The following is a 27,541-nucleotide window of genomic DNA, read 5'->3' on the forward strand; positions in this document are numbered from 1 at the left end:
CAATAACTTCTCTTCACATTTAAAATAAAAACACTTGGGGTGCCTGGGTGGCACAGTCTGTTAAACATCTGACTCTTGATCTCGGCTCAGGTCATGATCTCACAGGTTCATGAGTTCAAGCCCTGCACTGGGCTGTGTGCTGAGGGCATGGAGCCTGCTTGGGATTCTGTCTCTCCTTCTCTCTGCTCCTCCCCCACTTGTGCTCTCTCTCTCTCTCTCTCTCTCTCTCTCTCTCTCTCTCTCAAAGTAAATAAATAAACTTAAGAAAAAAAAAAAAAAGAAACCCTTATCACAGTCTACAGCTCCTACATGGTCTGGTCTTTCCCTTTCACTCTGTAGTCATTTATCATCCCTTGTCTCTTGCTCACACTGCTCTCAGCACATAGCCTTCCTGATGTGCTATGGCTCCTGCAGGGCCTTTGCACTTGTTGCTCCTTATCCCACAGATATTCACCCAGCCTACCTACTCTTATTTCACTTGAGTGTCTGCTCAAATTTCACCTCCACAGGGGGCTTCTCTGACCATCTTCTCTAAAATAAGACTTCTGCTTTATTTTTCTTGGAAGCATTCATTAGCACCTGATATCCCCTGATATAGGTTTATTTATTTGTTTACTGTCTCCTACTTTTGAATATAAACAGGAAAGCAGAGAATTTGTCTTGATCCCCAATTTTAGAGTAGGGCCTGGCACATAGTAGGTTATCAATACATATTTGTTGACGTGTAGGTAATTATTATGATGGAGCAAGGGAGAAAGAGTAAGTTAGGGGATTAGAAGAGAAGATCACGGTTGATCAATGACCAAAACAAAAATGCCCATAGTCCAAGGCACTGAAATTATGACTTTTTTTTTATTGAACTCACTACAGCAAGTCCAATTTCCTGATATTAAAGCATCAGTGTGGGAAAAACAATAAAACTGACCATGCTAGGTTTCTTTTCGTATGGATTACACCATCAGCAAGGAATCACACATTCTAACTTCCAGGCAAATAACGTTTTTTGAGCATGAAGTGATTTGAGAACAGATTTTTTTCTTAGGGACAGATTTTTTTGAACTGCCATTCAAATTACTGTTTATTTCTGAAACATGGTATGTTATAAAGCATTCTTCAGTGGGAGATATTTGTCAACCAAATGTCCACGGGTTACCTTGGTCTTCAAAAATTGTGATGTTAAATCTCTTTGCTGTTCCACTTCACTGCGAACATGATTGCAGAAGGCCACAGAGTACTGACGACTATAGAAGGGACTAAAGTTTTTGATGGTAGCCTCAGTTTTCCCTAGAAAAAATAAGAAAATTAGAATTTAGAAATGTGGCATCTCTTACAAACTAGACACATATCTACCCCACTAGTACCACTGTTTACCAGGGATTTGTTAGTTCACATTTCCTGAGAACTTTGCAACATGCCATACATGCCTATATCTCTCCCTCCCCTTCTGACGTCATCTTGAGAGTCTGTGCTGTCCCTAAGGACCATCCATCCAGTAACCAATAGAATTTTTCTTCATCTTACATCAACAACCCATTGCCTTGGCTATAAACTCAGTCATCCTTCTAAATCCCTATATGACTACCATTCTACCTTATCCGGCTCTCCACTCCAGCTTGTTCTTCATTCCCCTCTACCTCCAGTCATCCAACTCCCAGGCAGTAATCCCAGGGGCCACCATTTCAACTCTGCACGCACATCATTCCATTCTTCCTTCGATCCTTGAGGTTCCACCTCATCTCACTGACCCACAGCCCAGGATAAAATCGACCAACTGTTTCTTCTAGTTCTGCTCCTATGTTTCTGGTTTAAATTTTTTGTGTGACTCAAAGCCTTATATAATTACTATGAGGTAGAGGAAAACACTTTAAGAGTCCAGAGACCTGAGCTGTGGTCCCAATTCCAGGGAGACAGAAATCAGCTGGATGTCCTCAGTCAAGTCCCTCATTCTCTCCAGGCTCCAGTGTCCCTAACTATAAAGGAAAGTACTCACTAGTTCATGCTTTTCTTGAAATCTACATGACATTGAAGTACAACCCTGGAAGTACAGCTGCCTTACAATAGTGACCAACAACTGCATTATGATGACTTAGCACCAGAAGAAAATGAAGCTTAGGATCAATCATGGGGGGAAGAGGGGTAGTTTGAGAACTCGAGATGGAGAAAGAGGAGGGTCAGGCACTAGGAATATTCTTGAACTTTTCCAACCTGTGCTTATTAGCTTTAGAGAGTAGGTTAAGTTGCAAAGGAGGGAAAGGAGAAAAAGAAATAGGGGAGAAAAGGCAAAGGAATATTCCCAGACAGATTAGAAATCCTCACCTTTCAAGGACTTGCTACAAAGTAGAGAAATAAACACGGGTCTCACTGGCTGTGCTTACAAGCTGTTAGTCCTTGGAATAAGATATTATCTTGAGAAAAAAATTAATGTGCTATAAAAATTCCAAAATATTTTAAAATATTTTCATGTGAGCTTTGCATAATTTTTGTTTTCAAATTTGATATAGTCACAGAGAAATATTAAAATATACTGGCAAGATTTGTTTAGAGCTATTATGCATATAAAATTTCAAAAATAAGTGAAGAGTTCTAACCACATAGATTGAGATACTCAATATGAGAACCTTGAATTCATAGCTGCCAACTTCTATATGTATGGAATCATAGCCCCAGACACTCATAGTGTATGAATACTCTTTCTATAGAGAATCCTACTTTAGATCAGGCATTTAGATCTACTCTGTATGAGGAAAGGGGGAGTTCTTCCTTATTCCCTCAATAAAATGATCTTTTTTGGTCATACTTATGGGCTTTAATAACTATTACTTGAAAGGTGTGTTGAGACCCACTAATAATAGGTTCTGTAGAAATGCAAATAAAAGCTCCTATAATTTGAATCAGCATGCTTTTGCTTGCTCTGTGAGTCTATGGTATTACTATTAATCAGTATTTGCATAATACTTTAATATACTTAGACTTTATAATTATCTAATTGGTTAATATTTTTTTAGCTTTTATATAGTGCATAAGAAATAAAATTCTATATCCTTGTCTATAATTTTCTTACATAGGAGTGGGATATCTTTAGGAATTCCCACAATGAGAATGAGCCTCACCTCACCGAAACATAGAAACAATTAACAAAATCTGCCCTTTGGGTCCAAGTGACCACTATTTTGTCTCGCAGAAGGGCAGCCTGCTAATTTATGACACTAATTTTTGCACTCTTGCAAGCACTTGGATTTAAATGAAAGAAGGTGGATGCCATTTTATGATGAGCTCTACAAAGCTTTGAAACTTGATTTCCTGCCACATCACAAAGCCTCAGTCAAGGATGCCCTGCCTCTACTGAGGTGTTATGATGCCACCACTCCCTCCCAATGTATGAGAAAAAATGCTTCTGTGATTTGAGTACCAACACATCTTCCACCAGGCAGCATTTATAAAAAAGGGACTACAGCTTTCTATGGTAATTAACCTAACGACTGGTTCAAAATGTGAATGAAACAGCTAACTATCATAAGTTCTAGGGGGAAAAGAACCTCAAGTGATTCCCAAAATGTATCTCGATTTTAGATTAAGCCTATCTAAACCCAAACAAAGGAACACCTAAGTAGAGATCTTGACATTTAAATAAAAGCCTGGTGTTGGGGCAAAACACCACTGTGGTTAGGAAAATGGACTCTGGAGTCAGACAAACATGGCTTTGGGTGCCATCTCAGCTACTCACCAGCAGTGGGGACTTATACAAGTTAACTCCCCTCCTCGTATAAAATGAAGACAGAGGAGAAATCTCATCATATTACTGAGAGCACACATGTACATGAGCAGGGGAGGGGCAGAGAGAGGAGGAGACACAGAATCTGAAGCAGGCTCCAGGCTCTGAGCTGTCAGCACAGAGCCTGATTCAGGGCTTGAACCCACAAACTGTGAGATCACGACCTGAGCCGAAGTCAGAGGCTTAACTGCCTGAGCCACCCAAGCGCCCCTGGATCTTGTCACTTCTATTCCCACAATATTTGTTGATCCACCCTGTTGCCCCCACCCAAACTAGTACAGCTTCAACACCATAAAAGTCTCTTAATCTGCCCTCAGTATTAATCACAGCAGAAAAAAAACAAAACAAAAACAAAACAAAAACAAAACAAAAAACTACCAAAAGCATACTAGCTCTCAGCTCCAAAAGAGGAACAAAAAAGTCAAAGGCAGAGTGGGAGCTGGGAATACCAGTGCTGATACACAGAGCCTGGAGGATTATGGGAAATAAGCCAAAGCTTGGTCAGTGTGGCCAAGACAGATTCTGGGGAATGGCCAGAGTGAGTCCAGGGCTGACGGAGCAGAACATGAGAGGCTGAGTCCAAGCTGGCCACCATGGTTCCTCTCACGAGAAAGCTAGCACAAGTTAACAAGGCCCAGACGGTAGGGTAGGAAATTGTCCTTCAGATCCAAGTCTTGCCCTTAATGCTCCCAGGGAACTCTTGAAAACCATAAGAGGCATTCCTCATAGTCATAGAGGTACAATCCTCTTGGTCCTGGTCTGACAAGTTTCATTTGACACGTTGCTACAAGATCATTGTCACTACCTTCATAAAAACTTCAACAGTTCCCCATTGCCCAGAGTAGTAACCACTTAGCCCAGTACCAAAGGCCCTGTGATCTGGCCCCAACTGTCTTTATTTTCTACCTCTCCTACTCAAATGAAATCTCCTTGTCCCCTGTACACGCCTTCACCTCTCCTTTCTCCCGCTAAACGCCCTGCCAGTCACTTTCAGATCCTTCAAGCCCAGATGGAAATTCCAACCCCAACAGAGGTTTTTTTGGCTCTCCCCAGGTGGAAACAATCTCACCTTCATTTGTGTTCTCCCAAAACTGTGCTCCACTTTGCTACAGCTGTTTAAATATAGCTTATCTCTCCTCCAAGGGTATATACTGTATTTATGTACTTAGCAAATATTTGTTGAATGAATGAAAGAATGGTTGAGTAAATATTTAAGAATAAAGCAAAGTACAATGCATCATAATCTTGAAACCCATGCCAATGTCCCCAGAAAGGAGAAAGGCCCAATTCTCAGCTTGAATATTTGTTATTAAAAATATACACTTTCAAAGCTCAACTCATTTGTTTTTTCAAAAAAAAATAAGACTCTTACTGATTAACTCCTTTTCAAAAACAATTTTTTAATGTTTATTCATTTTTAAGTGTGAAAGAGAGCACAAACGGGGGAGGGAGAGGGGGGCGGGGAGAGACACAGAGTCAGAAGCAGGCTCTGGGCTCTGAGCTGTCAGCACAGAGCCCGACAAGAGGCTCAAACTCATCAATCATGAGATCATGACCTGAGCCAAAGGCAGATGCTTAACTGACTGAGCCACCCAAGCGCCCCCTGATTAATTCCTTTTAAACTTTTAGATGAATTTTGTCCATGAAATTAGATGTGGAGAATTATTTACGAGCAAACACCTTCCTTAGTTTGTTTATTTTTCTTGACCAGTCTGTAATCATGGGAAGTATATAAGTGTCTAGGTAAAACTTACATGAAGTCTGAATAGATTTGTATATTTTTTTATTCTAGAAGTTTTTTTGCTAACCTTCCAGATCTGTAGTAATTCAACTTAAATCTAGTCTTTATCACTAGTTTTCTTTCTTGAAAGATACTGTTTATAGTGGATTATTTCTAGTTTTCCCATCATCTGCACTGTCAATGCAACTATAACCTGTTCTAAAATCTTCTCTGAAATATATTTATCCCTGCTTCAAATACTCTTAGAAAAACAGGTGATAGGTAGTGAAAGATATAAACAATCCAAACATTATTTTGCCATATTTCCTTCTAATATTTTTTATAATTATTTTTTAATAGTTTGAGAATATCATATTTTGTGCCCAGTTTTATTTACTTAACATTTCATCTTTGGTTTTTTTCCCTATATTACCTTCCAAAAATCGCTATTTTCAGATGTCACATTTTTATTGTTACTATGAAGAAGAAAAATACAAACATTTTTAAAAAATGGATTTATTTTAACAAAGTGGCTATTTCCTGAAAACCGAGCCAAATCCAGACATTAGAAGAGGATTAATTAAGCCTTTGACACATTTTCGTAAACACTGTTGAGGTTTCTGGTGAAGATTAATTTGGGGGGGGGGGCACCTGGGTGGCTCAGTCAGTTAAGCATCCAACTTCGGCTCAGGTTATGATCTCACGGCCTGTGGGTTCAAGCCCCGCGTCGGGCTCTGTGCTAGCTCAGAGCCTGGAGCCTGCCTCGGGTTCTGTGTCTCCCTCTTTCTCTCTCTGCCCCTCCCACACTAGCACTCTGTCTCTGTCTCTCAATAATAAATAAACATTACACACAAAAAAAAGATTAATTTGGGGGAATAAGAGAAGTAGCTCTAAAAAATATTTTAAATATTTATAAAATAGAGTATAATATCCACTATTGTTTTCCCCCCAGAGTTTCTTAAATTATAAAAGTTTAAAAGTCCTGATGAATTATAACATCAGTTATAGTCTCAGGCTTCTGAGCATCATCACTGTGCACCTTAGGGTGGAGAAATCAGAAATCCCAATTCACAATACAAAGGTGCAAAAATCTAATTACACAGAATAATGCCCAAGGACTCTCTCTTCCAGTAAATGCCTTAGAGAATGGGGATAAATTGGATTCTTCATAATTGAACTAAATGGTGTGTGTGTGTGTGTGTGTGTGTGTGTGTGCGTGTGCGTGTGTGTGTGTGTGTGTGTGTGTGCTTAAGCACAGTGATGTTTTTGAACAGATTCCATAGGAAAAGTAAAAAATTCTTCATGGGCAGCCTTAATCCCATCAACTCTCTGAAATTTATCTGGCAGGAACTCTACTTTGTGTTAAAAACAAGAAATATATAAACCAACTTATGTTCTCTACGATTTACTTCAGATATTAATCCACAGAAGAGAAACATAGAACTCTCCCAAGAGCTTATATTAAATATTTCAAAATCATGCCAGGACCCTCTGGATAGAAAACAGACATGCTTAGGAATAAACAAAGAACAGTTTCCTCATTTCCAAAACTCATAGAGATCCAAAACTCTGAGTTAGGCTTGCAATATACTTGCCTTTGCACTGAAAGACCTTCAATTTTTTGCAATCCCTGTTCTAAAAATGGGCCCAGTACCTTTAATACGGCCACAAAGCTTGACCTATTAAGAGGATTCCATGAATCCGCATGTACTTACAGATGCTATGTAAGGGCCAGACACCAACTCCAGTGGGTGAACAGTGTGAAAATTCAAAAAGGAAAACCTAACTAAAATGGAGTCAGGAGGTTTGGCAGGGGAACTCTCACACCCTACCACTCTTCATTAATTGCAAATCCAATAGGAATAGATGGACCTAGCTGATAGATACTACTTTACTATCCCAACAGGAAGAAGAAAAGCTTTCCTCCTCCCCTAGCAATAGCCCCGCCAATGGGAGAAAGTCACAACTCAGCCAATGAAAAACCACTCTACTTCCACTCCCAGTTTACTCCAATGGATTTTTTGTTTATGACAGCCTTCCCAACTTGCCCTTTACCTATATAAAAAAGTGTTCCTCTCCCCTTTGTTCAGTGGATTTGCTTATGATTTTGCCATAGCTTGCTTGTCCCAGATTGCAATTCTCTGCTATTCCTGAATAAAACCCATCTTTTTCTGGTAAAATAACTGGCAGCTTTATTTTGAAGGTTAACAGCAGAAATAAGAACAATGTTTTCTACAAATGGCCACAGCACTGAAATAAATTAAGGTGCCCATCTATACTAGGGATTTGGTAGAACAATACCCTCACAGGTTAATAAAAGTAAGAGAAATGGAGGAGACACCAAGAAAGGGAAAAACACTACCGTGCTATACATTCCAATGCCCATTACCTTATCCAAGGGAAAATTTAAAATCCCTGTGGTCAGCTATTCCAGTGAACAGCTTTCTAGAACTTTGAGACCTTAAGTCTGCCCTTCTCTTTTTTTAGAGGAAGAAATTATAATAGTATTGTTGGAAGATAGATATGTATATAAATATACCTGTATTTTTATGTATGCATTTTCCTTTAGCCATAATTAGATGAAAACTAACTTTAAATTTCATTTCATTTGGAAAAACGTGCTTGGAAATTTTCAAGATTATTTTGCCATTACCTCACAGCATGCTTCCAATTTTCCCATGACACATCTGATGAGAATAACTCTTGTTTATTTTGCCACTTCTCTAAGCTGTCTAATGTCCCCAAAGGAAGCTGCAGATTGGCTGTCTTTTTCTTCATAAATATGAGAGGAAAGTGTGTGAAAAATAAAATTAAACCCATCTGACACAGCTACTTTTTCAGAAAGCATCACAAGAAGTATGAATTCAGAAGGAATCATGGTTGCCCATTAGACAGCCTTTTTTGGTTTTGAAGAAATACATAGCAGAAATTCACAAACTGAAATGAGATTTCCTTTGCTCCTTTTGAGTCTAATTATAGTTATTAAAATTTTTTGCACATATTTTATCAGAGGCTCTCAGATTATTCCAGAATCCTGAAAATATCCTTTGCTTTGAGATTGCGACCATATAAATGAACACAATATGCACATTAAAAGAAATCAGGCCAGACTTAAAATAAACCAGGCAACAAGCCTAGGAATTTTACTAAGTGATTCCCCTTCCAACACAATAGGTCCTGGTGTCTCTTCCAGGTTTCTCTTTATTTTCCTAATTATATTCTTTTTTTCTTTCATTCCATTTTTCTTTTCCTCACACAGAAGTATATTTGCTTGAAATGCTTTCTACTATAGTTTCTACTTCTCTCTCAAGAATCTATACCATTCGTGTAAAAAAAGTGCATTTTTTAGAGAACTGTATTTGGGGCCTAGATATGTGTTTTGTTAGTCTGGGTATATGGGTAACGATAAGTAGGAGTGACTTGGCTAGGAAAATGAAAGATGATAATGCTAGGCTTAGGAAGGTGCAGGTAGAACTTCATAAACTAGTCAACATTTCTGTAGGCTAGCTAACTTTCTGAAACTATTTACAAGGCAGATAAAGTACTCATTAGTGAAAATTATTTTAGCATGCTCTAACTTATCCTCACAAGAATTTAAGAACTGCCAAAATGGTTCTCATTCCTATCCACTTAATTCAGTCAGGCACTGTGTCCTCTGAATACAATTTTCTTGATAACAACCCAAGTATCTCCAATAATAAAGTCAGATCTAGCACAGTCTAAAATACAGCTCATCACATGCTTTTTTGACAATCTGTTGCCAGCAAAATAGTTAATCACGAAATTAAAATATTCTTGTGTAATGTACATTAGTGAAAAATTATCCAAAGCGATTATATGTGATGCTCTAAAAAAGGAGACAGAAAAAGGCTCATTAACTCTCTAATAGAAATAACTATTTAGATAGTATCAAGTTCTATGGAAACCCCATTTTTTCTATGGAGATTGCTCTCCTATAAAGTGATTTTACATGGTCCTTAACAAATGTTCTGAAACTTTCTAAGTTTAGCTCTGTTTGGAGTCCAGTCCTCACAGGTGAGATTCATTTACTCTAAACTAGTCATTACAGGCACCAAGGAAATTAAATATGAAAAAGAACTATAAATAACTGGGACTGCCTTCCACAATATCCCTAAGAAAGCAACTTGAGTTCATCTGGACGGTAGCACAGATATGCCAATGCCAATCACATTCCAACTTCCACATATTAATGAAAAGATCAAAGTTACAGACCTCCAGAGCTAGGTGGGATCATAATAATAAATTCCAACGTTCTATTTTCAGATCAAGAAATTAATTGTCCAGTGGTCATAAAACTACTGAGTAACAGAACATTTGTAAACTGTTTTTTTAGGGGCGCCTGGGTGGCACAGTCGGTTAAGCATCCGACTTCAGCCAGGTCACGATCTTGCGGTCCGTGAGTTCGAGCCCCGCGTCAGGCTCTGGGCTGATGGCTCAGAGCCTGGAGCCTGTTTCCGATTCTGTGTCTCCCTCTCTCTCTGCCCCTCCCCCGTTCATGCTCTGTCTCTCTCTGTCCCAAAAATAAATAAACGTTGAAAAAAAAATTTAAAAAAAAAACTGTTTTTTTAAATCAATGTCAATTTTGGGAGGCACCTGGATGGCTCAGTCTAAGCATCTGACTTTGGCTCAAGTCATGATCTCATGCGTCGTGAGTTCAAGCCCCGCGTCAGGCTCTCTGCTGACAGCTCAGAGTCTGGAGCCTGCTTCGGATTCTGTGTCTCCCTCTCTCTCTAACCCTCCCCTGCTCACCTCTCTTTCTCTCTCAAAAATAAATAAACATTAAAAAAAGTTTTTTAAATAAATCAATGTCAATTTTTAAAAATGTTTTATTTTATATTTGAGAGACAGAGAGATAGTGCAGAGGAGGGGCAGAGAGACAGAAACAGAATCTGAAGCAAGTCCCAGGCTCCAAGCTGTCAGCATAGAGCCTGATGTGGGGCTCGAACTCATAAGTAGTGAGATCATGACCTGAGCCAAAGTCAAACGCTTAACCAACTGAGCCACCCAGGCACCCCAGTCAGTGTCAGTGTTTTTAGCAGTTTTTCTTTCTACTAAATACTACATTGATTTTTATAGAAGAATTCAAGCACTCCTTTTTTTATTAATGGAGGAATGTAAATAATCTTTGGTAATAAAAACCATATTGTCAGGAAGCCTTGTGAAATGATCTGAAATTTGAGTAGAAAGATTTTTGTTATGGCCAATTTTGTGTGTCAACTTTACTGAGCCATGGGGTGCCCAGATACTCTGGATGTGTTGGTGAGGGTGTTTCTGGATGAGGTTAATATTTGAATAGGTAAATAAAAAATGAAGATTGCCATCCCCAATGTTGGGTGGGCCTCATCCAATCAGTTGAAAGCCTGAATAAAACAAAAAGGTTGAGCAAGAGGGAATTTCCTTCTTTCTAGCTTCCCTGAGCTGGGACATTGTTTGTTTTTGTTTTTTTTGTTTTTGTTTTTGTTTGTTTGTTTGGTTGGTTTTTTTTGCCTTTCAACTTGGACTGAAACATTGTCTCTTCCTGGGCTTCTAGCATGCTGGCTTTCATAGTGGAGCTAGCCTTCAGCTCTTCTGGGTCTCCACCTTGCTGACCTCAGATCTTGGGACTCATCAGCCTCCATAATCCCATGAGCCAATTCCTTTCCTTATTTTTATTTTATTTTTTTCCAAATTCCTTATTTAAAAAAATATCTCTCTCTTTCTTCTGTTGGTTCTGTTTCTCTGGAGAACCCTGACGAATACAGATATAACCAACCAAATACATTATTGAGTCCCAAAACAATTACTAATTTATTTCATTTAATCTATACATATTAAACCGTTGGGTCAGTAGCAAATTAAAAGCAATGCAAATGTCTAGTGCTTCAATATAATGAGTTCTAAATTTATCAGTACAATCAGCATGCCAATGTCTTTCAGAATACATTCGGAAATACATGGAATCTGTATTTAAAACATTCCATTAAATGATTTATGAAGGACAGTAAAAGCATTTGGCTCAGATACATCCCAATTGGCAGAAGTTGCCAGCAAGAAGGCAGAGACCCAACAAGGCTCTGGGCACAGGGGAAACGAATTGACCTTAACTGAGCACCCCTTAATCTCATTCAGGTGTTCCAATTAAATGGCATCACTGTTTCAATTAAAGCTACAGTCTTTGCTGACTAATAACATAAGGCTCCCTGGGAAATGCACTAATTAGGTAGATTTTCTTATTTACTGATTAAGAATGTGTTTTGTACAAAATCAAGGTTAAAAGGTACTGCTGTGAACCAGGCCTATCATCCACATGATATCTGAAATGTCTTCAACAAAGTTTTTCTGCTCTCTTCTCTGTTTCCTACTTTATATGAGTCAAGAGATGAGATGTGTTGCCACTAATAAGAAGGTTTTGCCGGGGTGCCTGGGTGGCGCAGTCGGTTAAGCATCCGACTTCATCCAGGTCACGATCTCGCGGTCTGCGAGTTCGAGCCCTGCGTCAGGCTCTGGGCTGATGGCTCGGAGCCTGGAGCCTGTTTCCGATTCTGTGTCTCCCTCTCTCTCTGCTCCTCCCCCGTTCATGCTCTGTCTCTCTCTGTCCCAAAGATAGATAAAAATTAAAAAAAAAAAAAGAAGGTTTTGCCTATGTCTGTGTTTTCTTTAATTATGAACTATTTCAAGCATATAGAACATAAAGTGAAGAATATATATTCCTACCATCCAGCTAAACAAAATCTTAACATATACCATATTTGCTAACAAAAGATTAAACAAAACATTACAGCCACATCTGTAGCCCCCTCTACCCTGCCCCACAACATGACTAGGCACCACTATACTCAAAGCGGTATTTATTCCTATAAGTCATTTTAGATTCTTACAACATAGGTAAATATCAATACATATATCCATGTATAACTAATAGCATTGTTATGCATATTTTCTGACAACTTTGCCTGTCATTCTGCAGCTTGCTTAAGGCAGATAGGTAGATCACGTATATGTCATGTATATGTATATCATGTATATGTGTGATATGTATTTCTAGTGTATTCATTTTAACGGATATCTATACTTCTAACACATCTCACGATTTATCTGTCTCCTTGTTGATGGGCCTCTCACTTATTTCCTCTTTTGCTCTTCTAATCAATGCTGTTGTGAATGTAAATGGGTCATAAGTATTAGTTTCTCTAGAGTGTATGTATAGAATATTGGGGCAAAGTGCGAGCATCTTCATCTGCACTTGATATTGCCAAATTTCTCTCTGGGGGACGGCAGCCGGGGCGGGGGGGGGGGGGGAAGCTGTGTAATTCACACCCTACCAGCAGCATATAAGAACTTCCTTCCTCCCACATCTTTAGAAACTATAAGTATTGTCCCACTTATACATTTTTGTCTATTTTGATCTGTAGAAAATGGTGCCTTAATTTACATTTATCAAAGTAATAGTGAGTTGAACACTTTTCCATATATTTATTGGCCAGTCAGGTTTCTTATTCTATGAATTCACATCCTTTCTCCATACATCTTCTTCTTACTGATACATAGGCATTATCTGTCAATTTTAGGTATGAATCCTTCTCAGATAAAAACATTTCTGTTGTCTTTTCCCCATCTGTGGCTTGTCTTTTCCCTTGGATTACAGTGTTGAAGAACAGTTTTAAAGTTTAATGAAGTCAGATGTAACTATCTTATTCTCTCTGGTTTGTGTTTTTAGTGTCTGGTTTAGGAAATCCTTCCTTGCTATTGTCTTCATAATGATATTCTCCCTCATGTTCTTCTAAAAGGACGTTAGCACAAGGCTTTTTACAACCTGGAATTAATTTCTGTGTGGATTATGAGCCATGAATCCATACTTTACCCTACAGATAACTAATTATTCCAGCAATATTTATTTTGCATTTCTTCCAACACGTGCCTATTTCTGATATATTCCAAGTTTGCATATTGGAATAGGTTGCTTTTGAGCTCTCTAGTCTATTCCATTAGTCTATTGTCTATCCCTGTGCTATTGGTACCATACTGTCTTAATTATTATAGTGTTAATACGAATTTCTGGGGGCACTTGGGTGTCTCAGTTGGTTAAGCATCTGACTTCAACTCAGGTCACGATCTCACGCTTCATGAGTTCGAGCCCCATGTTGGGCTCTGTGCTGACAGCTCAGACCCTGGAGCCCACTTCAGATTTCTGTGTTTCCCTCTCTCTCTGCTCCTCCCCCACTCTATCTCTCAAAGATAAATAAACATTTAAAAAAATAAGAATTTCTGCCATCAGGAGTGTAAAGTCTTCCCACTTGGTTCTTCTTCAAATTGTCTTAGATATTCTTTAGCCAATGCTCTTCCATAGAGTGAATTATGTCAAGTCCCACAGAAAAACAATGTCAGGATTTTGATTGGAAAAACAGTGAATCTGTGATTATTATGAGGCTGATAGTTTTATGATATAATCTTCCCATCTAAGATTGCTGCTAGCCCAGACAGCATTTACATGCAAACTAGGAAAAGCTACCCTTTCCTACAGCCAGCCTCACATGAGTGAATAATGCAGCACAGGCTGGTTTTGACCTCTGCTAACCCTTCTTTAGTTAGGAGCCTCCTGCTATGAACATCCTGAGTCACTGCAAACAGCAGCCCTGTTCTCATTCATTAGCATGGCATATCTCTTCATTTAGTCAAGGCTTCTTTAATGCTCTTTGATGACATTTTGTCATTTTTATTCATGAAGATTTTTGCACATATTTGTTAGATTTATTCCTAAACCCAATTTCATATGGATTTGTCTTGTTCTTATGAATGGAATCTTTTTTCTTTTACATTTTTAATTGGTTACTACCAGCTCTTAACTTCGATATGTTTGCCTTATACCCAGAAACTTTATTTTTTTATATATGAAATTTATTGTCAAATTGGTTTCCATACAACACCCAGTGCTCATCCCAACAGGTGCCCTCTTCAATGCCCATCACCCACTTTCTCCTCTCTCCCACCCCCATCAACCCTCAGTTTATTCTCAGTTTTTAAGAGTCCCTTGTGGTTTGGCTCCCTCCCTCTCTAACTTTTTATTTCCTTCCCCTCCCCCATGGTCTTCTGTTAAGTTTCTCAGGATCCACATAAGAGTGAAAACATATGGTATCTGTCTTTCTCTGTATGACTTATTTCACTTAGATAACACTCTCCAGTTCCATCCACATTGCTACAAAAGGCCAGATTTCATTCTTTCTCATTGCCACGGAGTATTCCGTTGTGTATATAAACCACAATTTCTTTATCCATTCATCAGTTGATGGACACTTAGGCTCTTTCCATAATTTGGCTATTGTTGAAAGTGCTGCTATAAACATTGGGGTACAAGTGGCCCTATGCATCAGTACTCCTGTATCCCTTGGGTAAATTCCTAGCAGTGCTATTGCTGGGTCATAGAGTAGATCTATTTTTAATTTTTTGAGGAACCTCCACACTGTTTTATACCCAGAAACTTAAAAGAAAAAAAACTCTTTAAATTAATTTATCTTTAAATTATCTTGGATTTTCTATGTACTCAATCATATCTTCTGCAACAAAGTTTAAAATTCCTCATTATACCATGCAATTGCCATTCTAGAATTTATTAAGTACCAACATGAAGGCACGTTTTAATTACATGTGAGAATTAAATCAAATGGGTTATTTCAGTTTAGAAAAAGACTTTAGATTCCTAGTTAACAGATCTGGAAAATATATGGATAGAGTAAATTGATTTTGTTTGCCATTTTTGCCCCCAACTATAATTAGTCCATTATTAAATAAAAACATCAAGATTTGTGTTTCATTAAGGATTCATTAAATTAGTGTGGTTCAGCTTGAGTTTCTGTACCTTTTATCAAAAGCCTTCCTTTTAAAACAATTTTTGTAGTCACTGCAACATATTCTTTTTTAAAATTAAGGGATCTAGAAAAATAGAAAATTCTATTCCCTACCTCAAACCCACTGAATGAGAATGTACTAAGACTGAATGGAAATCCTGTCTTCTCAATATATTCTTCCAGTTGAGTCTTATGATCAGGACAGTTTGGTATTTAATAGCATCCCTGCAGGCGTCCCAACAGTGCAGAAGAGAGAGCAAAGCTGTCCATTTGGCTCCACTACAAACAAATGAGCTCCAGACTGGGCTGGACTCAGCACTATTTAGCAAGCCTTTTCTCATGCTCGGTGACTGCCTTGTCCACTCTCCAAAGCAACTACTGCACCTTCATCAGTATCCTCAGGCTCCCTTCCCCGCTCTCCCTTTACTCCCAGAAGACTTCTTCTTTCCAGAAAATAAAGATACATCTTAATTCTCTCCTATCCATTCTCAAGTTCATCCCTTGTCCACTATACTTTTCCTTTTTCCAGCCTGTCTCAAAAGGAAGACATCCCAATCCACTTCCTCCAAACGCTTACCCCATCAATGATGCACCTTTTCTTGGATTGTCATTATCTTCCTTTTCACTGGGTTTTACTTCAAGCCCCAAAATGTGGTCAAGTTCTGAAGAAAAAGAAAGTACTCACCTACCTCTCAGGCAATTGCGCTCTTTTTTTCCCTTCACCATCAAACCTCTTGAACAGTATTCCAGATTCCTCACCTCCTATATGCTTCTTAATCAGCCACTCTTTCTGGAAACACAATCCCACTGCACAGGCTATATACACCCCAATGATTCTCACATGCGTGTCTGCCATCCCAACCTCTGCTACATTCTGTCACAGATTTCCTACTGTCTATTGCTAAATAACTCCATAGCTCATTGAAAGTGCATTTCTTGTCCCCACTCCTAAGAGCCTAGAAAGGTCAGTACCAGGCACATAGTATGCCTTGATAAACATCTGTTAGATTGACACTGCAATATTAGCAATATTAGTTCTATACTGGATGCATTTTCCCTGCCCATCTTCTCAATCTCTACCACCTGTTCTTAGTCTCTTCCCAGGACTAAGGGGAAAGCAGATGGGAAATTAGTTTGCCAAACAAATAGAACATTTATACCAACATTTAAACCTGTAAGTACCTTTATAATTCTTTAGAAAACTCTATTCCAAAACTGTTTCTTTCATACTATGAGTTTATTTTCCCCTCATCAGGGGACCAGATAGGCTTTCAATAAATAATAATTTGTCAGAAAGCAATATATTTAGCTATATACTGATTAAGTATGAGACAAATTGCAAAAAAAATTAAATAAATAGGTAATCTTAAGCGTTTAGATATCTGGTACAGGGGCACCTGGCTGGCTCAGTCAGTAGAGCATGCAACTCTTGATCTCAGGGTTGTGAGTTCAAGCCCATGTTGAGCATGAAAGCTACTGAAAGAAAGAAAGAAAGAAAGAAAGAAAGAAAGAAAGAAAGAAAGAAATCCTACAAATAGATAATAGATACCTAGTACAAATTGGACTGTCCTCATCTGTTGATGATCAAACTAACCCCACAGCAGCCTGGGGCTCACAGCAGGAACACTTTATTCCTTTTCTCTAAATCCAATCTGAACTTTACTGTTCCAATGGGAGCAAATCATCAAAACTATACATTTACAAAGAAAGTTGTAAGGTAAACATATAGATTAAGACCATGCTTACACGTCACAAAAATAATTGGTTGATTTAATCCAACTCAGCATGAAGGGGGAAAGAATTGAGTTTAAACAGTGTGAATATTGGAAATTTGCTACCTATTAGAAAAACAAAAGTTTCAAATTTATGCTGGAAATAATTTTAAAAGAAAGACCATTAAGAAGAAAATTAGTGAGATATTTTGTCATCTGTTTTCCTGTTTTCTGTGCAGGGTGTCTGTGGTGCTTGGACTTGTCTATATTTGGGTAATGGCAGCAGGTGAGGTGTACAAAGCAGCTGCCTTTGAACTTCCTGGGGGGGGTGGAAGACATTCTGTAAACATCCTAGGTAATGAGCATAAAATATATCTGAATACACAATGCCTTCTATGAGTCACAGGTTCTTTAATAATCTTTAGATAAACAAATAAATAAAACAAACATTAAACAATAACCAAAAAACAATTTTTGAAACCACACATACTCAAAAATAATCTCCAGTTGGAAGGAAATTCCCTAAGGAAGGAAAAATGAAAAGTTTTGTCTCAGTTATGCAGGACTAGAAAGAAAGAAAAGAATATATACACATATATATATCACATATATCTTATATATACCATATATAGTTATTTTCATATATATATATATATATACATATACACACACACACACACACACATATATATATATATATATATATATATATATATATATATATATTATGGTTTTAAATAAATAAGACCTGCCAACCAAAGCCAGGAAAATGAATGGACAGGAAATGAGGCAAACTTGAAAGAGGAAGTGGTTTTGAGCTGTCAACAAGAGGGGATTGAAGAGTAGGAAACCCACAAGATGGGTAAAAATGGAAAATCAAGGGCTTTATCTTAAGAAAGAAACTCAGCCCATGACTAGATTATCACAAAGATGCATAACTCAACCAATTAGTCGTTTATGGCTATTTAAAGAGACTGAGAAGATAATCAAGAGAGAACAAAAAGAAAGAAGTTGTATTTCCCCTCAAAATATTTGTAAATCATTAAATCATTAAAAATATAAAGGAAACATTTTATTTATTTTTTATTTTTTTCTTAATTTTCAGGTTTGAAATAGAGTGTGAGTGGGGGAAGGGCAGAGAGAGAGGGAGACACAGAATCCCAAGCAGGCTCCAGGCCCTGAGCTGTTAGCACTGAGCCCGACACGGGGCTTGAACTCACAAACTATGAGATCATGACCTGAGCCGAAGTCAGATGCCCAACTGACTGAGCCACCCAGGCGCCCCTAAAGGGAAACAATTTAAATGTAAAATAAGAATATCTTTCTTTTGATTATATAACCATCTGGGATTTTAAAAAATTCAGTACTTTGACCTTAGATATCTGAATTGTTATAAAACTTGGTAGTTTATCTGCTACTTTAAAGTTATATAAAAGTTGAAGCAAGTAAAAATTTTCTTCCATAAAAAAGTAATGTATTTCCTGATCTTAGAAATAAAGTATGGCATGTTTTAAGTTGAATGCAAACATTAAAATGTATTTGTGAAAGGAAACTAACATAGCATGTAAAAATGCACATCATAAAAGTAAGCAACACCAACAGAAAAGTGAACATAGACTTTTATAGAGAGATCACAAAGAAGTTAAAGAAACAAAACCAGATGGGCAGAGAAAAAAAGACTGGAAGGACCTATATTAAACCAATAACAGTGGTTACCATTGAATAATAGGCCCATGGATGAAATTTTTCCCTTCTATTTTTATAAAGGGCTATGCTTTGTAGACATACTGTATTTTTAAATGGGTAATAGAGAAACTTTCTCCAGAGAAACAGTACAGACAAATAATAACCTGCTTAGTAAAGGTTAGAAACCCTGGGTAGAAAGTACACAACTACACATATAAAACCATTCTGCATTATTAAACTAGTATTTAAAAATCAAGGCAAATAGGTGTCCCATTAACTGCCAGAGCATGGCATAATCAATCCAATCATTTTAAGAGTAGTAGTAATCAATAGTAATCCCTGGAAAAGCATCAATTCTGCCATCATTTTTGAGAACATTCAGACAGTTGAAATAAGCAATTGATTTAGCTCAACTATAATTCTGTGCTTGGGTTATTTTAAACACGTAGTCCCAATTTTAAAGAACCAGTAATTACATAAAAATACCAAGTTTGGCTTAATTATTTTTCTCATTTTTTTTGCTTCTATATTACAATTTTAACACATGATTCTGTCAAAATATATTACATGTTTATTATGTGCACACAATTGTAATAAATGAATTGATGCAGGTCAAAGTAGAAAAAGGAACAGGCCCCCCCACTCTCCATCCTCACTGATTACCTTCTTCACTCCCTTATTTTCCCCAGGCCCTCGCTGCTGTCCCACTCCACCTGCACACGTACAAGTAACTGTCACTGTGGAAAGATCTCACACATACTGGGAAGTATAATAAGCATGTAAAATACAATGACACAAAATCATTTCCTTAACAGTTCGGTGTAATGTAATTTCTGCTCCCAACTATACCTTGGTGTCATGGGTTGTCTATAGAAAGTCCCCTCCTTGGAATTCTAGTGAGTCCTTTCTAAATCCCAAAATACTTTACTCTTTTAATCAGTGTTATTAAAGCATAATTTGCACGCAATAAAATTCACTAATTTCAAGAGTACAATTCAATGAGTTTTGACAAATGTTTATAATTGTACCACTACACTTGATCATGATATAAAATACAAAATATTTTTAGCATTCCAAAAACCCAATTAAAAAAAAGTCAGGCTATCTAACAAATAATTACTTTTATTCCCTTTTAAGTATTCAACTACCCTAAAATCATAATATTTAAAATGTTTCTGGGCACCTGGGTGGCTCAGTTGGTTGAGCATCTTACTCTTGATTTCAGCTCAGGTCATGATCTCTCATGAGTTCGAGCCCCACACTGCACTCTGCATTGACAGTGTGGAGCCTTTTTGAGATTCTCTCTCTCCCTTTCTCTCTGCCCTTCCCCCACTCATTCTCTAAACAAACAAACAAACAAACTTTAAAAACAAACTAACAGGGGTGCCTGGGTAGCTCAGTCGGTTAAGCATCTGACTTCGGCTAAGGTCATGATCTCGAGGTTTGTGAATTCAAGCCCCACATAAGGCTCTCTGCTGTCAGAGCACAGAGCCCACTTCAGATCCTCTGTCTCTGTCTCTCTCTGCCCCTCCCCTGCTCTCTCTCTCTTTCTCAAAAATAAAAAAACATTTTTTTTTCAACGTTTATTTATTTTTGGGACAGAGAGAGACAGAGCACGAACGGGGGAGGGGCAGAGAGAGAGGGAGACACAGAATCGGAAACAGGCTCCAGGCTCTGAGCCATCAGCCCAGAGCCTGACGCGGGGCTCGAACTCACGGACCGCGAGATCGTGACCTGGCTGAAGTCGGACACTTAACCGACTGCGCCACCCAGGCGCCCCAACAAAAAAACATTTAACAAACAAACAAAATATATGTCAGTTCCATGAATGCTTAGTCAAAAGTGTTAAAGAGTATACCTGCTAGATTAGATTATCACGAGATGCCAATAGGAAGATTTGTCTCACTTGTACTGATCATTGTGTTTGGTGTTTAAAACACCATCACTTTTCATCTTCTAACTAGCTGTGAGACCACACCCCGCAGATGAGAGCAGAAGCAAACCTCCAGAGATAGCAATAGGAGTAATATTTAAAAAACAGGAATCAAGAACTCTTCCAACCCCAAGAGAAGTCCAGGGAACATCCACAGGATCCGTACACCCAGGTCCCGCTGAAGTTGTCCACTTTCATGCTCAGTGACCAAAGCCACAGCTCTATCTCTCTTACACTTCGTCTCCTGCAGACTTTTCAGGACTATCCAGTTTTCTGGGCCTTTCTTTATCCTCTTTCACAATGTCCTGCTCAGTGTTTGTGTTTTTGTTTTTTAACCAGTAAGTGGCTGGAGGAAAAGGGGTAGGGTAAAAATCAAATATATCCATGTTTCAAATGATCCGCAATGAAATAAGAGTCTTCAGAGATGAAGTTCTAGACAGACTACTGAGAGGAAAGTTTGAGTTGCATTCAATTTAGAGTCAAGGCTGCCAAAATATAGATGTATCTATCAACCTTCCTCCTGGACGATAAAACAACTGACAGTTTGATTTCTCTTGGCAGGTTTCCCACATCTCTGTTTGTGGGGATATACTCTGCAGTATCTGGATGCCTGAAATGAGCGTGCTCAAAGTGATACGAATGAAACTGACTCAGTGGGGTTAAGTTATGTGATTTCAACACAGGTTTTCCTGTATGTACACGGAAAGATATGCTCTACTAAATGAGGACCAGCAAGAAGTCAATCAGACAAGAAAAACACAAAACCATCCATTGAATAAACTCCTAACTGATGCATATTATGGGTGGAAGGGAGCAAGGGCAAATTAGGCGTATGATGCCTCTACACATAAATATACAGGTACCAACTTGGGAAACAAAGTTTAAGGGTATGGATGCTCAGGGCTTCAGCCTCCCTCGTGGCAAAGCTGTTTGGTAAGAGGAATGTGGTCACCAAATGTACACGATGGTTTTAGGACATATGTTAATGCACATCAGCAAAACAGAACCATAAGGGGATGTGACTCAACTAATTTAGTCTTTAGTGATAGATGCAATACTTCAGCAAGAGGTAAGAGGGTCTCTGGCCACGTTTTGATGTAAATGTGCTTCCTTGCTCCTCAAATGCACATTTTCTCCACATTTTAACAATTCTACATTGGGAGTGTGTCTTATAATCAATGGGGTCTTACAATTGTCTGCCATGAAGTTGCTATTATGACCTGGTTCCACGAGCACGAACTTGGTCACAGCCATTCATTTTGCAGTCACCTTAACTGGGCTTTGTTTTATAGCTAGTGTTGGATTTCATTGCCATTTTTATATGTCTTTAAAAGATTATGCTGATTCAACATCAAAACAAAAATTATTGTGTAAATAGAAAGGCAGGCAAATGGGGTTGCAGGATAAATTTAACATTAATGGAATAAATATTTAACTTTGGAAAAATAACCACAATTCCCTCTTTGATTGCAAAGCAACAGTTAATGGTTGTATGGGATCTAAACAAGAGATAGGGGAGGTTGAGTTGCATTTTGTTAGAAAGATCCATGAAAAGTACTGTCTACCACATGCCAAGCAGTACAAGTGAAAGCAGGCAAAAGGGCCAGATACCTCGGAAGAGATGCAAGAAACGTCAAAGCAATGATAAGCCAGGTTGGTCAATTCAGGTGTAATGCAGGATGATTGTTAAACATCGTTGGCAGCACTTTTTTTCTTAATGGTACATATGACCTTATAATTGAGGTCATATGCAAGTCAGTGAAATACCACAGTCAAGTTTGTCTTCAGCACCCTTCTCTCCAGATAGCTCAATACACTTCCCAGGTGATTCTGCCTCTTAGTATCACCTCTCTCAGGAATACTAATATTTGAAATACAATACCTAATTATAAAATGAAATATGGACAACACTGCTTCAAAACCCTAAAACTGTTTTGCATTATTCCTTCAAATAATCCAGCATATGGAAAATCATAGGTTCAAATACACTTGACTACTTTATTGGTGGCTACAGATCACCACTTTCATCCAAAAATCATGAATTCTTTCCTCTTGAATATTTGGCTTCTTTGACTTGAATTTTATGATTTGTCTTTCAAGAGTCTTGAAAGCTATTAATGTTTGGTATAGGATTTAAGAAAGAGTCTGAGCATAATCAAAGAAAAACTTATCTGCCTCTCTATTCCTTCTTAGCACCAGTCTCTTTATATCTGTTTTCTCTAGCATATAGAAAAGGCATCTCTTTATACATACCAAGGACTGCCCAAACCCTTCCAACAAAAGTAGAAACACATCAGATGGCAATTACAATGGAAAACTCTCAATAACCCAGAAAACATGACAAAAATGCTGTCCAAAATTTGTTTGGACATAGAGGAATTTTATTTATTTGTTTGTTTGTTTTATTTTATTTTATTTTATTTTATTTTATTTTATTTTGAGAGACAGAAAGAGTGGGGCAGGGGCAAAGAGAGAGGGAGAGAGAATCCCAAGCAGGCTCCAGACTATCAGGGCAGAGTCCAATGCAGGGCTTGATCTCATGAACTGAATCGTGAGATCATTTCCTGAGTCAAAATCAGGTCAGACACTTAACTGAGTCACCCACGTGCCCCTACACAGGGGAATTTTAAAAAGTAACTAGACTGGAAATGCCTGGCTGGTTCAGTTGGTAGAGCATGTGACTCATGATCTCAGGGTTGTGAGTTTGAGCCCCACATTGGGCATGAAGCCTACTTAAAAAAAAAGAAAAAAGTAACTAGACTGAATTAAATACAAACTGCCAAGTTTAACACTGAAAACCCTTCCAATACCCATGAAATATTCCCAGCTTACATTTTACTCTTACTTCTACTACTTCCCTACATTCCCATCAAACTAGACTATTGTTCTGCCACCATGACCAGTACCTTCCCATGTCCCTCTACCTAGAATGCCCTTTCTCCAAGTCCATTTCAACCCTTCAGAATCCTAATAATCCTTCGAAGTCCATTAATTCAATGGATATTAAACACAGTCTATGTACACAATACTAAGGATAAAAAAAGTAATTTGGAAGGTTCCTGCCCTGAGGAATCACCAGTCTGACCTATCTTAAATATATCTTCTGCAAAGCCCCATTAGATCCCCTCAAATACCTGTGATCTCTCTTTCCTGTAAATCTTCTTCTCTTGTATTATTTCAACTAAAGAATCTTGTACTAATCTCCCACTATATACCAGAGATAATATTGGGCACATTTGCATACATTTACATTACGTAACCCATACAAGAGCTTCACCAAGTAGAGTCTCCATAGACCCACCAGGCACATAAGAAAACTAATGCTCATAAATTCACATTCATGGCAAGTGTCCTGTTCAGCATCAGAATCAAGGTCTATTGGTTTTTGTATCCAGGGCTCTTTACATCAACATTTCAACAGCATTTATGTGATTCTATTGTTTGTGTGATCATTTTGCCTTTTTTTTTAATGTTTATTTATTTTGAGACAGAGGGAGACAGAGCGTGAGTGGGGGAGGGGCAGAGAGAGAGGGAGACACAAAAACCGAAGCAGGCTCCAGGCTCTGAGCTGTCAGCACAGAGCCTGATGCGGGGCTCGAACCCACGAATCGTGAGATCATGATCTGAGCCGAAGTTGGACGCTCAACCAACTGAGCCACCCAGGCGCCCCCATTTTGCCTTCTTAATGACAATATTTTATTTTTATTTATTCTCTATTCTTTATTTTCTATTTTTCATTTTTATTTATTCCTGTTTTAATAAGAATCGAAACTTATTCTAATGTATAGTTTGAACACCAACTATATGAAATATCTGGCTTAGAGCAAGTGCTCGAAACTTGTTTACAAAAAAAATGTGTTCCAAGTATTCTGGTGAACGCCAGCCAATGGTGGTTCATAATGATGCAGAGATGAGGGTCTAAGAGCAGCCTCCTCCTCGACATTGTGAGAAGTGGGGACATTGAGAACTCACTGGCCCATGAAAGGGTAAACAATCTATGTTGACCTGATTGCGACTGAGGCCTAAAGTAAGCAACAAGCTGGTAATGTATTAAAAGAAAAAACATATGAAAAAGAGAAGAGAAGTTTGCAAGAATTCAGACTGGTCTGATCATGCTCTGTTCACAAATGCTGGGTGAGATGTAAGTACCTAGGACCAAAGAAAGCCTAGGTAGGTAAATTGCAAAGTCCGAATCCAAGGATTCCAAATTAGTCAAGAGCTAAGGTTGTTTTTTAAGCTTTGACTGGGACCTGGGATCCAGAAAGAAAAACATTCCTCCTTCTCTAGGAACTTATGTAGCTGAGAGAGAGCTCAGCTCTCGTCTTGAAGGAGAAGAAGCTACACAGGGAGAAAGGCTACAGGCTCACAGTTGAAAGCAAACACAGACTAACCAGAGAGACAGGATTTCAGAGTTGGAAGGAATCACAGCTATTTCCTAATCAAACCTACTCTTGTGATAGACACAAAAACAGGGGAGTTGAATCTATTTAAAGGTTACACTTAGGCTAAGCTAATTCAATAACGTGAGCTTGCCCAATTATAACTGGCCTCATCCAAATATAGCTGTGCTCCCAAGATTCCGTCACCAGGCAGTGAAAGCCATATGCACGCAAAAGGAATGGATATATGCACTGCCTGAGCCGTGACAGACACTGGGAGCAGTGGATCATGGGAGAGAAAAATCACTGGAGTGCTCACAGATTTGGGGAGTACAGTTCTAGAGGCAGACACTCTCTATTTTTGATCCCCTGGAAAGTGAAAGTAGAATGCTCTCCGGAGTAAGTGGGATGAAGAGCCACCCCAGGGAGCTCTCTGTTTGTGGGGTCTCATATTTATCATATTCCCAGACTGCTGTCTCTCACTATGTACTAGTTTCCTGCGGTTGCCGTAACAGACTACCAAAAACTTAAAAATAATAGAAACATATTATTTGCTTCCAATAATAGAAACGTATTCTCCCACCATCACAGAGGCCAGAACTCTAAAATTCGTGTCACTGAGATGAAATCAAGGTGTCATCAAGGCCACACTTCTTGTTTGTGTGTGAGTGTGCGCGCATGCGCGCGTGTGTGTGTGTAGGTGTGTGATCTCCCTCTGCCTCTCTCTTATAAGGACACGTGTGATTGCATTTAATCACCTCCTCTCAAGAACCTTAACTTAATCACATTTGCAAAGACCCTTATTCTAAATAAGTGAACATTTTACAGGTTTCAGGGATTAGGGATATTCTTCAGTCTCCCAAGTCATGTTAACAAAAGTCCACCCTTAATATAAAAATATTTTCTGTTAATGTAAACTGTTAACGCAAAAATATTTTCAAATAAAGAAACTCACAGGAAGCCACACTGAGACTCTTCTCCATCCGATTCCTATTCCTCCTGTGCCCCTTTGTTACTTGCATAGGGACATTTCTTTATAAGGACTGGGTTTAAAATTTTCTCTAATGTTTAAAAAAACATTTTGGGGGAAGGTGGAGGGGCAGAGAGAGAGGGAGACAGAGGAATCAAAGCAGGCTCTGCGCCGACAGCAGAGAGCCCGATGCAGAGCTTGAACTCATGAACCGTAAGATCATGACCTGAGCTGAAATCAAGAGTTGGACGCTTAAGTGACTGAGCCACGCAGGTACCCCAAGGAATAATTGTAAGTTGACCTAAGGAAGCAATAAATGTTAGGCAGTACAAACATTCAAAAATCTAATAAAATCATGTAGGTCTTCATTCCTGACTTCTTTCAGCAGCAGATTTAAAGCTCCTTCCTAAGATGGTTCTGGAGGTCCTCCAAAAGCCCTTCTTCAAAAAGTCACCATCACTAGGTCTCACCTTCTTCAGCTTCTCTATACCACCACACTGAAAAGATCAAGTGAGATTATTTGCTCCCAGACAGTTAGAGTTTGTATATTGTTTGGATACTGTTTGGTTCACTCATTATCTCAAGAAATATTTCTTAACTGCCTGTCATGAGTCAGACACTGCATTAATCCTTGGAGATAGAGGAAAGGTGGGCTGATGTTCCCAGTAAGTGCAGACGTACCTGTGATGAATGCCATAACAAAGTCGACACCAGAGTCAGGGGAAGCTACATCAATAGAGGGAGGTGTAGCAGAGAGAGCTCAGGCTCTTGAAACACAAAGAATGGGGTTCAAATCCCAACTTGCCACTTAGTGTCTTACTGTGTGACCTTAGGCAAATCACTTAAGCTCCTTGGGCCTTACTTTTCCTACCTGTAACAAGGGACACAGACTACCCACTTTAAACAGCTATTGGGAGAACTAAGTAGTATAACATTTACTAAGCTCCTGCAGTGTGGTGAGGAGCATCTGAGCCAGCCTGAAGGAATTGGGGAAGCTTGACAGAGAGGTAAGGCTTGGACTGAAACTTGACAGGCACGTAAAAGTTTGTCAAGTCGGTCCGGGCAAAAGCTAAAAGCTCAAGGTAACTGGAAAGAAGGTCATGAGGTGGGGCTAGAGAGGTGGGCAGGAGTCAGTTATAAGGTTAACAGGGAGCCTTTGGTGAACTTCTAACAGGGAAGTGACATGCTCTGATTTACACAAACGTGTCAAGAATGGTTTGGGGTACACACAAAAACAAAAGTTAGGGAACTCCGTTACAACCTGTAACGATCCTGGCAAAAGCTCACAAAGGCTTGAAGTCAGACACTGACATGGAAGAGGACAAGACAAGAAGACAAGACATTTTGGAGTTAGAATTTTTTAGTGGGGGGGTTGTCTGTGACAGGTAATGGAGAATAAGAAGATCAGGATGTCTCCAAAATTCTCCAGTTACATCTGTATGATATCAAAACAACTATGATTCCTTCCTTCTTTCCTTCCTTCCTTCCTTCCTTCCTTCCTTCCTTCCTTCCTTCCTTCCTTCCTTC

General features: G+C 38.7%; 1 protein-coding gene and 1 non-coding gene across 3 annotated transcripts in view; one reads left to right on the forward strand and one right to left on the reverse strand.

The window, feature by feature from the left end:
* The window catches only part of NIBAN1 (niban apoptosis regulator 1), a 156,607-nt gene that overhangs the window by 90,018 nt on the left and 39,048 nt on the right, over positions 1-27,541 (reverse strand). For both annotated transcript variants that reach the window (XM_040446584.1, XM_040446583.1), the window contains exon 2: positions 1,154-1,284. In XM_040446584.1, the coding sequence (XP_040302518.1) occupies positions 1,154-1,284 (131 nt within the window). The remainder of the gene's footprint in view (positions 1-1,153; positions 1,285-27,541) is intronic.
* Positions 23,316-23,388, forward strand: TRNAM-CAU (transfer RNA methionine (anticodon CAU)). Its single transcript has one exon. It is a non-coding gene; the product is annotated as a tRNA-Met (tRNA).

This window comes from Herpailurus yagouaroundi, unplaced genomic scaffold (genome assembly GCF_014898765.1).
Source record: "Herpailurus yagouaroundi ecotype Mexico unplaced genomic scaffold, PumYag 195, whole genome shotgun sequence".
In the NCBI taxonomy this organism is placed as follows: Eukaryota; Metazoa; Chordata; class Mammalia; order Carnivora; family Felidae; genus Herpailurus; species Herpailurus yagouaroundi.